The sequence below is a fragment of the Rattus norvegicus genome, chromosome 16 (genome assembly GCF_036323735.1).
Source record: "Rattus norvegicus strain BN/NHsdMcwi chromosome 16, GRCr8, whole genome shotgun sequence".
Classification (NCBI taxonomy): domain Eukaryota; kingdom Metazoa; phylum Chordata; class Mammalia; order Rodentia; family Muridae; genus Rattus; species Rattus norvegicus.
The window spans coordinates 8,925,521-8,938,161 of record NC_086034.1 but is presented as its reverse complement, the minus strand read 5'-3'; the positions used below and the strand labels follow the sequence as shown (position 1 = coordinate 8,938,161).

Sequence of the window (12,641 nt, the reverse complement as noted above, 5' to 3'; positions counted from 1 at the left end):
CCCTGGTAAAACATCGCACACCCAAGAGTGTCTGCTGAGACCGGGCAGGTGCATATGTGAACTCGCAATGGTCGTGACAGCACATGTAAGACCTGCAAAAGCCCAACAAGGGCAGATCCCAGCAACAAGAGGAGAACTGGGCACAACTCTGGCCTTCACCATAGGGTGAGAGGAGGGATCTAGGAAGAGTTGAGAGAGGATGAACAGGATCAAAACATGTAAAACATCTCAAAGAAATAATAAAAATATTCTTAAAACAACACAACGAAAGGACAGAGTGGGAGTCACAGGCACTGTCAGAGTCGTGTTTTCCAATGTGCACCCACGAATCCCTGAGTCCCGGCTGTAGCAGGTACTGCATGCTCAGTCCACGAGAGAAAATTGTTCTAGGAAGGCTGTCACCTATTTGGCACTAGAATTCTCTTCAAAACATCATTTAACCACTATCTCAAGTAAGTCTCCTCAGAATGGTAGAGTCTATATGACCCTCACAGAAAAAACCACTGCAAAGAGCCATTTGCCACAGAGTTTTGTGTGGATCATGATGTAAGACGTTCTGTAGGTCTACAGATGGTAAACTCACAAAAAGCAACTGCATCTAGGGAAGGCAAAACCATATTCAGAGAAAAATTCTCTTTTGTTAGAAAAAAATCAGTTTCTTTCATGATAGAAGTGGCTCAGCATAACCTGCCACCTCAGGGATGAGGCTTCCTATCAGAGACTCTGCAATGCCCCAGGCTTCTAGAAGCCCAGATACTCAGCAATGGTTACTCTTGGTAAGAAGTCTGTGAAGCTGAATCCATACATAGCTTCCAATAGTGCCAAATGGGCTGGTTTTAATTTTTCATGAGCTACTGAACAATGGCAGAATCATTAGGAAATGACAGATGTCCACAGACAATATCCTACCCACATGGTTACTGTCCTCTGCTGACTCATGTGAGACATAGGATTCATGTGGGGCGTGCTCATCTGGAAAGCTCTACCTATATATCATTTCCCTAGACCTCTTTCAACTTTGTTCCTTCCAAGGCCTTGACCACCCATCCAGTTAAGGCACTGGCTATCACCTAAGCTTAACCTGTCAATCATTTCTCCAAGAAAAATGAACCATCAAGTACACCGAGCAAAGTTATTCGCAGTAGATATAATTCCCTTCACCAGTACTTCAGAAATGTCTCAAAGATGAACTACAGTAGCACAACAGTGGCCCAGGTGGTCCACAGAAACAATTCAGAACCATGTAGAACTCTGCTTCCCCTGTCAATTTATCATAGGGAACTCCTCATAAGAACATAGGTACAAGCTGAGAAGAGAAGACAGTGTACCAAGAATGGAGATCATAGATGTTTTTGTACAATTTTTTGACAAGGAACTTACTTGTGTCTTCAGGTTTGTGGTGGTTTGAATGAGAATGGGCCCCATCGGCTCGTATATTTGAATGTTTGTTCCCCAGTTGGTGAACTGTTTGGTAAGGATCAGGAGGTCTGACTTTATGGTAGGAGTTGTGTCACTGGGTGGGCTTTGAGACTTGTGAAGCCACTTCCCAGTTCTCTCACTGCCTCATGCTTGTGGATCTAAGTTCCTGCTCCAGTGCCATGCTGGCCTGCCTGTTGCCATGATGTTCATGGTCTCTAATCCTCTGAAACATGAGCTCTCAAATTAAATGCTTTCTTTTATAGGTTGTCTTGGTCGTATGCTTTGTCACAGCAATAGAAAAGTAAGCCATCGAGGATCTACTCAGGAAGAGTCTCACATCTACCATTTCTTTCTGATAAGCAAATGCTCTTGTGTATACCCAGCTTAATGGCTTGGTTGTTGGTAGGGAAGCAATATCTACTTAGTTCTCTATTATGCCATCTCTGCTATGGTGTACTAGGCTGAAAACCTGCTTCTCCAAAGGAAAGCAGCTCCTACAGGGATTGTAGACATCGCTCTAAAATGCCAAGGCTCTTTCCAACACTGCAACAGGTTCTGAACAGCATCCCTCCTAGCGGCCATTATGCCTGCAGGATCTGAGCAGCACAGCGCTTTTCAGAGAGCTTTACATTTGCAGCAGAGTCTTGAGAACCCTATCTAAAAGAGAAGTAAGTATGTTGCCACCAAGGAGCTACAAAGGCTCACAAGGCATTGTGTCTTCTTTCTGACTATAGAAGCCTGATACAGCCATGTATCTTTCTCCATAGAAGGGAGCATTTCAACATTCCCTAGATACTTGAACCCCTAGACACTTCACCACAGAAGCTCCTTTTACTTTTATCTTCTACTCTCTGACATGAAGACGTGCTGTGAACTAATCCGGAGTGTTTGCTACTGTTTATGCACAATAATGGCCTGCGAGATACCTGATAGAAGGAAAAGATGGTTGAAATCCCTTTGAACTACATTATCACAAAACTGAAAGTCTGATCTATCCCTACATTTGAACAATGAAGTGAGTTCCAGGCTTTGCCGACTGAAAGCAAACAACTTCCAGTGACACTCATACTCCTCCTCAAAGTGCCTTCTCAGATCTCGCTCATTTACTGTGGGGTTATTGGTTTTGACTTACAGAATTCTTACTGTATTATAAATGTATATTCCTTGTCACGTAGATGTTTTGCACTTAAGTTTCTTCTAGCCTGATACTTGCCATTTTGCTTTTAGAATGGTATACTTCAGAGAGCAATTATTTTTCAAGTTTGATGAAGTCTAATTATTTTTCCCTTGGCAGTTTCAAAGTTTTGTGTCCTACTGAGAACATTTTTACTAAATATAATGATGTTAAAACCTTTTTCTTAGGTTTCACTCCAAGACGTTACATGTTTTCATATTTTTGATTAGACATCATTCTGAATGTATTTATTTATGTATGTGTGCATGCCACCTGTGGTGTGTGGGGCTGTGTGTGCATGCACATGGGTGTATATACACATGCACAGAAGATAGGAGATGTCAAATTCCATGAAACTGGGGCTTTAGGCCACTGTGAGCCCTCTGATACTTGTCTTGGGAACTGAACTTGGAGGACCAGCAGGTGTTCTTAACCACCAGACCATCTCTCTAGTCCCAAATATGGTTTTTATTATTTTTAGTTCTGTGACCTATTTTGAGTTCATTTTTATATATAAAGTATAAGGTAAAGGTTAGAAGGATTTTCATTGTTGTTGTTGTTATATAAATATAGATTTGACTGGAAGCTTTCCTGAAAAAATATCTTTTCCATATTTTTGGGATCCTTAAACTCATCTAATATCATCATCCGTGCCACCTCACGATGTTAAAAAGAATACTCAGAAAGTTAAGATTCTTCCATTTTCAGACCTGATTATGTCTTGACCCAGAAACAAGTTACAAAAAATATTCAAATTGAATTAGGAGACTTGATATATAATGTGTTCTCACTCCCTAAGCAGCCATTAAAATGATTTTGAAGTCATAAAATGTTAAATAAAAGCAATATGCTGTGTTTCCACATAGAAACCACTGTACTGAAGGTTTTCTTTGCTTTGCATGATGGTACAAAGCCATAAATATGACTATGTAAACTAGAGTTGCAAAATTATCTTAATAATCAATAAGAAAAATACGATTGTTTCAGGGCCCTTAACATTTTTGTCAAGGCTTTAAAACTATCCTCCTAATTATACATATATAGAAAAAATTTAAAATATGATTCGTATTTTGAGCAGTAACTCTAAGACATTAAAAACACAGAATTAAAGTACTTCATTTCCAGTTTAAACTCCTCTTTTGTCATATACCTTAGGGTTATTGTGTCTTGAGTGGCATATTCCCTCACACATTTGGGTTTGTTCCTATCATTTTCACCCTTTCTATTCCCTCTGTTCTGAAGCTATGCTAAAGTTCCTGTGCTGTAACCGTAGTGTAGTCTGGCCAGCACACGTCTCCTAGGCAGCCTTCATTCTAACCAACCCAACTACTCAGTGCTTTCATTTTGGTAAGTCAGTCACCCTTCAGCAAGTCCTCTGGGTGCAGCAGCAGAATTCCCTGTTTGGTAACAATACCGCATGCTCCAAGTCAGCTATTCACTTACTCTATAAGGGCATTTGCATCCAATTCTAAATTTATCCCCAGAGTAATGTACACATACATTATATATAAATAATATGTATACATAATGTATATAAACGTGTGCATGTGTGTGTGCGTGTGTGTGTGTGTGTGTGTGTGTGTGTGTGTGTGTGTGTGTGTGTGTAATTTTGCTGCCACTGACTGCTGTGTTTGTGAGTCGGCTCTCTTGGTGACCCTGTTTGCAGAATGCCACACAGGCTTCTCACTGGAGATGAAGGGACAGCACAGCTACATGCTCTGCTGTTTGTTCACACAAAGCAAGCAGATTTGGAAAAAAGGCAGGTGAAGCCCTGGTACGCTACCCAAGTTTCACTGGCAGTCATTTGTACACAGAAGAAGTAACTGTCATACGTGCTATGTTTGCACATAGCTCAGGCACAGTGGTAACTGAAATCTGCCCCATAATACAGTTTGTGTGCATGTTGGGGTTTGCAGAGTAAAGACTAACTGAACCAAGGGCAAATAAATGGCTTCTGGCTTTCCTGACATGCCATCAGAACTTCCTTTGTATTTGTGATGAAGACACTAGGTGCGTTCATAGGCTGCTGCTTGGGTTAGACTAGACTGTGTTATAAAGTAAGAAAATCTTAAAATAGAGCTTAGTTGAATCACAGTTTAAGTAAAGCAAAAAGTTTAGGATGATTTTCCTTATTTTTTAATTTTTTAAGTGAACTGTTTTGCATCTCTACAGTCCTGTCCACAGGAGAAACTTGGAAGAGGATCGTGTGAATGTGTACAAGTGTGCCTTTTACTTCTTGTAGTCCTGAGAGGATCATTTTTAAAACCTTATTTACTTTCAGTCTCCTTGAAGAGTAATTAATTGCACACTGAAGGGATAAAAATCAACATATGAGACCTTTGACCTTTCAGAGGAACATCAAATTCTTTCCACTGCTAACATGTTGTATAGTGGCCTGTTGAGCAGATTGTCAGAAATACATACTCTTGAACTCCATACTGTCTCACGGAAGACAACAGAATGCACTGGTTTAACCATCTTGAGAAGGTACTCGTTGCTTTATAACAAAACATAAAAGTGTCTATTCTGTCTTGGCAGACATTGTGCCCCTTTGATTTTTACTACTCTCCAATGTACTTAGAGAAACAATGAAAATCATTAAGGCATAATCTGGTGAATAGGAAGCATACTCACTCCCAAGACAGTAGAACCATTAGAAAATCATCGAATCTAGCTTTGAGGAAAACAGCAAAGGCTAGGCTGACGAGCTACGGAAGACAGAGGGATCACCACAGCTCAGAAGGAAGGTAGTTCTTGCATAGGTTTGATCATATGGAGGGAAGACAAGAAACCCACAGAAGCTTTAGAGACAAACACAGAGGAAAACCACTGTGACAGCACCAGAGCACCACTGGAGAGAACAGCTGGATATCCTGACTGTGCTGTAAGAAAATCAGTGCAGCCGCTGCTGGAATGAGTAAGACAGGGACACAAAGAAGACAGACATCAGCTGAGAGGGGAGAGACACTCACCCAGACGGGCAGCAATGTCAATAAGAAGTGTAGGGAGACTTGAGAGTATTGAACAGGTGAGAGGAAAAGAATTTGCAAGCACTCTTTGCATTTAACAAATGACTCAGCTTTCTGGCTTTAATGGTGGATGATTGTACTAAGAAATGATCACAGAATAAAATTTCCATTAAGACTGTATTATGGTATTGGTATAGATAGACCAGTGGAATAGAATTGAAGACCCAGAAAAGAACCCACACACCTATGGTCACTTGATTTTTGACAAAGGAGCCAAAACCATCCAATGGAAAAAAGATAGCATTTTCAGCAAATGGTGCTGGTTCAACTGGAGGTCAGCATGTAGAAGAATGCAGATCGATCCATGCTTATCACCCTATACAAAGCTTAAGTCCAAGTGGATCAAGGACCTCCACATCAAACCAGATACACTCAAACTAATAGAAGAAAAAGTGGGGAAGAATCTCGAACACATAGGCACTGGAGAAAATTTCCTGAACAAAACACCAATGGCTTATGCTCTAAGATCAAGAATTGACAAATGGGATCTCATAAAACCGCAAAGCTTCCATAAGGCAAAGGACACTGTTGTTAGGACAAAACGGCAACCAACAAATTGGGAAAAGATCTTTACCAATCCTATAACTGATAGAGGGCTTATATCCAAAATATACAAAGAACTCAAGAAGTTAGACTGCAGGGAAACAAATAATCCTATTAAGACATAAACAAAGAATTCACAGCTGAGGAATGCCAAATGGCTGAGAAACACCTAAAGAAATGTTCAACATCTTTAGTCATAAGGGAAATGCAAATCAAAACAACCCTGAGATTTCACCTCACATCAGTGAGAATGGCTAAGATCAAAAACTTCGGCGACAGCAGATGCTGGCGAGGATGTGGAGAAAGAGGAACACCCCTCCATTGTTGGTGGGATTGCAGACTGGTACAACCATTCTGGAAATCAGTCTGGAGGTTCCTCAGAAAACTGGACATTGAACTACCTGAGGACCCAGCTATACCTCTCTTGGGCATATACCCAAAAGATGCCCCAACATATAAAAAAGACACATGCTCCACTATGTCCATAGCAGCCTTATTTATAATAGCCAGAAGCTGGAAAGAACCCAGATGCCCTTCAACAGAGGAATGGATACAGAAAATGTGGTACATCTACACAATGGAATATTACTCAGCTATCAAAAACAATGACTTTATGAAATTCGTAGGCAAATGGTCGGAACTGGAAAATATCATCCTGAGTGAGCTAACCCAATCACAGAAAAACACACATGGTATGCACTCATTGATAAGTGGCTATTAGCCCAAATGCTCGAATTACCCTAGATGCACAGAACACATGAAACTCAAGAAGGATGACCAAAATGCGAATGCTTCACTCCTTCTTTAAAAGGGGAACAAGAATACCCTTGGGAGGGAACAGGGAGGCAAAGTTTAGAGCAGAGGCAGAAGGAACACCCATTCAGAGCCTGCCCCACATGTGGTCCATACATATACAGCCACCAAACTAGATAAGATGGATGAAGCAAAGAAGTGCAGGCCGACAGGAACCAGATGTAGATCTCTCCTGAGAGACACAGCCAGAATACAGCAAATACATAGGTGAATGCCATAATTAAACCACTGAACTGAGATCAGGACCCCCGTTGAAGGAATCTTAGAAAGGACTGGAAGAGCTTGAAGGGGCTCGAGACCCCATGTGAACAACAATGTCAAGCAACCAGAGCTTCCAGGGACTAAGCCACTACCCAAAGACTATACATGGACTGACCCTGGACTCTGACCTCATAGGTAGCAATGAATAGCCTAGTAAGAGCAGCAGTGGAAGGGGAAGTCCTTGGTCCTGCTAAGACTGAAACCCCCAGTGAACGTGATTGTTGGGGGGAGGGCGGTAATGGGGGGAGGATGGGGAGGGGAACACCTATAGCGAAGGGGAGGGGGAGGGGTTAGGGGATGTTGGCCTGGAAACCAGGAAAGGGAATAACAGTTGAAATGTAAATAAGAAATACCCAAGTTAATAAAGATGAAAAAAAAAAAGACTGCATTATTGTGTTTTCTTTCTGTGTTTTTGGGTGGCTGAGACTGACGAAGGCTGTGAGCAAGTTCACTGAGGAAGGGAACCGGTCTACTTTCTACTGTATAGGGAAGCAGGAGTACAGCCCTTTGGACATCATCAAAAGCAGCTGCCTGTTGGGCGGCAGAGTGATAAGTTAGCTTTAATGTCTAGAGCAGAGGATATAAAAAGCCCCATTGTGTTTTAATGTTTAAACAAACTGCTGGGGAAGGTAGCCAGGCTTAAGACACCAAGTGACAGATGTCTCAGGCGTTGTTTTAGATGGGCATCAAGGGTAAAGGGCTGTGTAAATAGTTCATTGACAGTTGTCAGAAGAGATATCATATATCCTAGCCCAGGTAATCCAGTGCTAGCTACTAGAGTTATTCATGGTTAAAGTTCAGAATCTGTCATGCAAAAAGTGGGCTTTTCCCTTTTCCCTACTGTTAACAGGAAAGAAACTTAAAATGTTCTCAGCTTACATGGAAGAATATCTCGGTATCTGTTCTTGTCTCTGTTCTGTAGCTCATACCCAGACTTGAAGTCATCAGGCGGAATCATTTCTTCTAATTCCTTCAAAAATTAAAAAAGGGGGCCATGTATTTACTATTTCAAGTATAACCTGACATTCAGTGTTATATAATAAACCAGGGAAACTAGAATCTCATCCAATAAGGACTGCGTACACTATCCCAAGTTAAGAGAATAAGTCAATTAGTCGCTTGATAAAAAAATGTTAAATTCTCAAGATAATTTCCCTCCCTGAACACTATTCATGGAAACCCTTTCATGAAAAATAAAATAGAATACTTAGTTCTTATCTTCTAATCATACCATTATCATTTTATAAACAAAACAACTATAACAAATATTTCAACAAGAAGCTACAAGAAGACTTACAATTTACTTCTTGAAGAAATCATAGCTGGCTTACTGAAAAAAGAATTATCTTCCTTTCAAAAGAAATTCTTTAAGAAGTGTGAATTCACAAAAATTTAATCAAGCAACTAGTTCTACATACTGGAATACAAAGACAGAATAAAGCCCTTTCCCATCCTCAGGCAGTTAATAAAGAATTATCACCTGGTTAGGGTGTCATGTGACACACAGAAACAACAGTATTAGTGACAGTGTCGAATTGTGTCTGATGCGCGGGGAAGGAAGGGGGAAGGGTGGTCAAGGGTGTCCTTCCAGCTACAGCAGTGACAGAGCACACTGGTCTAGCATCTGAGGTAGGATAAAGCCAGGAAACCCTACTTCCTCATCCATTGGTGTCCATAAAGAACTGGTCCCAGGACTCTCATGGAAATAATTAGAGCATGTATATAAAATGGGGGGGCAGGGGCTGGGGATTTAGCTCAGTGGTAGAGCGCTTACCTAGGAAGCGCAAGGCCCTGGGTTCGGTCCCCAGCTCCGAAAAAAAAGAACCAAAAAAAAAATGGGGGGGCAGTATTTTCATATGACCTGTGCATTCTCCCATACTTAAATTATCTTCCAATCAGTTATACTCAATATAATCTAAATTCTGTATACATAGTTCTGAAAGGCAGGATAGGAATTTCAACACAGATGCAATGTACTGCCAAATATTTTTGATCTACAGTTGACAGAGACCAGTAATGTGGAGCGCACAGACACAGAGGACAAGTGGCACAAAAGAGACTGGGAAGCAGCAGGTCCTCCTTGTTTAATATATGTGGATAAATCCTGAGACTGTGTATGTTGAATGTCCTTTGCTAATTTCTCTGTATCCAATATTTAATCGCCAGTGCTTATGACTGCTGCCATCCTAAGAAGGCGCTTGCCTAGGTGTCAAGCACTAGGGCACTATGGCCAGTTTTACTCCTTCTAAAAGCCAATTCTAAAACCAGCCCAGAAAAAATCTTTAAGAAAAACCAGAACAAAGAAACTCACACAACGGTAATTAAGTTAGTCTTATATATGATAAAGCTTAGACGTATGGAGCCAGTGCCTGAACAATAAAGTCAATTTTTAAAAATCTAAGATAAAATGCCATCATTCATTACCAAAAAATTTAAAATTTTTTTTAAAAAATTCAGTAGAGTTTTAAGACAAATGCACAGATACACAATAGTGATTTCTTCTAAAAGCCTTAAATCAAGTTAAATGCTAACTGGATACTGAATAAAAAATTTAAATACTGAAAAACATTTTAATTGTGCCAGAAAACATAATTATTATATTCTTAGACTGAAATGAATATTACTAAAAAATGGATATAATATAAAAATCCAAAAGTCCTTTGATCACTGAATTTCACTACTAAAATTAGTTATCATTCATGGAAAATAAGTGCATGTGGATGTGCTTACATCTGTGTGTCTAAATATACTATATATATATATATATATATATATATGGATATATATAGAGAGAGACTGCATATATTATTTATATGTACAAATATAAATATATATAATTTCTTTATTATAGGAAGAGTAATTAATATGGAAATGATAAGCAAAATATGAGTAAAAACTGCATATTGATATGCAATGCTTTAAAACATGGAAAGATTAACTTTGAATCTTATAATAAAGAAATTACAGATCATCAACAAAACTCATGATCAACAAATGTGAAAATTTGATAGCACAAAATACTCTTTCTAGAAATTTGTTCTTTAAATAGATACATATAAAAAAAGCATATGAAGAATGATTGCTGTTTAAAAAGCAGAGAGTAGAACAAGCTAAATTTCTCAAAACTATTTCAAAAAATGAAGATACTTGACATGCAATTAACTCAAAGACACAGCTGTATATAGTGGTAATATGAGTGAACATTGTTTGTTATAGAGGATTTCTTTAACGGAGTTCACTTGTGAATAGAGAACATGCCAACACTTCCGTAAGTGTACAATAAGAAGCCTAATCGTTAAGGGCCCAGAGGGAGTGGGAAGGAGAGCCCGGAGAGGATATACTTTACAGCCTTGTGCTGCCGGGTTATTTTACCATGGACATCTATTATTTTACAGATATGGTGTTTAAAAATACAAGCAGCATACTAATAAAAGAAGAAGAACAGGAAGAAGAGGAAGGAGGAGGAGGAGGAGGGAGGGGAGGAGGATGAGAAGGGGGAGGAGGAGGAGGGAAAGGAGGAGAAGGAGGGGAAGGAGGAGGAGGAGGAAGGGAAGGAGGAGGAGGAAGGGAAGGAGGAGGAGGGGAAGGAGGAGAAAAGGAAAGAAAATTCCTTGTTGTGGTAGAAAAAAGGAAATTATAAACTTTTCCTTAGACCAACATATTTACCAAAAACTCACGGATGATATCAAGCTCTTCTTTTTTCTGGAGCGCTTTCAAACAGTCCCTCAGGGCAGCTCTTGAGGAACTGTTGAATATTAGCGGTCGGATCTGAGCTAACTGAGTCAGCTCCCTTTCCGAGACAGCTGTGTCAGTGCCTGAGAAACAGAAAAGGCCGCAAGTGTAAGCTCCAATAGACACTCGAGGGCACTTTATGTTTCTTAGACTTTCTTCCTGTCTAAATACAAAGATTTAGACTTTAACAGAACTTTACTTTTCGATACGAGTCTGTTACATTTAAATAGACTATCATTTAAAAAAAAAATATATGCTCTGTACCTTGGAGTTATAAAAATCTACCATTTGTAGACAAGATCCATTCAGAGTGATTAGACATAAAGTAGATGAAGCATATGCAGTCTTAAACTATGAGCACGTTGTGTGGATTGACAATGACACCAAGGCAAGAATGCATAACAGTGTGGATTTAAAAAAAAAAAAAAGACAGGGCTCTTTGTCCTCCACAGAATCAAGTATTTAGAAGTCCCTAAAGTCTATGTGAGAGGACACGCAGATTCCAATACCTGTCTGTCTCTACAAGAATAGACCAGACAACATGAAACACATCGAAAGACAGAGATGGCTTAAGTACTATCATAAGACAGAATAAAGAATATATACCAACACATAATAATAGAAGAGTGTGTTCTTTATCAAAGAGCACATATGGAATCCATCATTTTAAAACGACCTTTAAGTCACATGGTCAGTATAAGTTCCAAGTATCTGAAACTTTATAAATATCATCTGTGGGTCAAAAATACAATAAGTCTAGAAGTTCATAATAAAATATACTTTAACAGTTTCACAATTTTAAGGTAAAATATTGAAGTTTTCAAAATCTCTTTCCAAAGAAAACAATGTGAACAGAAAGTAAGCTTCTAAAATTGAGTTACTACTAATAAAAATATATAAAATCAATTAAACAAAAGAAGAAGATGATCATTCCCAAGAACCTAACTATCCCTGGGTGGCTCAGGTTAAACTGAAACATCCTGGGATATCGTTAGGAGCCTTTTTGAGTCGCAGAAGGAAGAGGTTGTCAGGTGAATGGACAGCCAAATAATGTTCTTCAATTCTTTATAAGCTTCTGTAACAACAGTATGAGAAGCAGTATAAGCAGTCCATGAGAGGAGATACAATTCTCACAACAGAGGAGGATATTCTGATATTCTTTGAACCAGGACAAAACAAACAGAAATATAAAAGCCTTAGAGATTCCAATTGTGTAATGTATCATATCAAAGTGATTTGGTAATTTTGACAGACGCAGAAAAAGCATTTAGTAAAATTCAATGTCCTTTCATGGTAAAAACAAAACATTTAAATCCCAATAAGTTAACACAATAAAAGTATACATTATAACCCACAACAAATATACTGATGAAGAAAAGCTAAACGTTTTTACTCAGAAAGCGTGAGCTGAACTAATGTCCATTTTCATACTAATACTCAACAGAGGATTGGAAATCTTATCCAGTGAGAAATGACAAAAAGGAAGGAGGAAGTGAAAGATTACCCATTAGTAGACACATTTTTCTATGTAAAAAAAAAAAAAAGTACTAATTTTCCTCCCAAAACTTGCTAGAACGGATGAATTTACTAAATTTACAGGATACAAAATCAACAGGCAAAGCCAATGTAATTTTATAAAATAATAACAAACTTGTTGATCAAGAAATCAA

At 39.0% G+C, this 12,641-nt stretch overlaps 1 protein-coding gene across 10 annotated transcripts in view; it reads right to left on the bottom strand.

Moving 5' to 3' along the window:
* The window catches only part of Ptpn20 (protein tyrosine phosphatase, non-receptor type 20), a 64,210-nt gene that overhangs the window by 17,876 nt on the left and 33,693 nt on the right, over positions 1 to 12,641 (bottom strand). For 9 of the 10 annotated variants that reach the window (XM_006252765.5, XM_006252767.5, XM_063275364.1 and 6 more), the window contains 2 exons: positions 10,906 to 11,054; positions 8,119 to 8,209 (listed from right to left, as the gene is read on the bottom strand). In XM_006252765.5, the coding sequence (XP_006252827.1) occupies positions 8,119 to 8,209; positions 10,906 to 11,054 (240 nt within the window). The remainder of the gene's footprint in view (positions 1 to 8,118; positions 8,210 to 10,905; positions 11,055 to 12,641) is intronic. The other variant, XM_039094471.2, reaches the window with a different exon arrangement.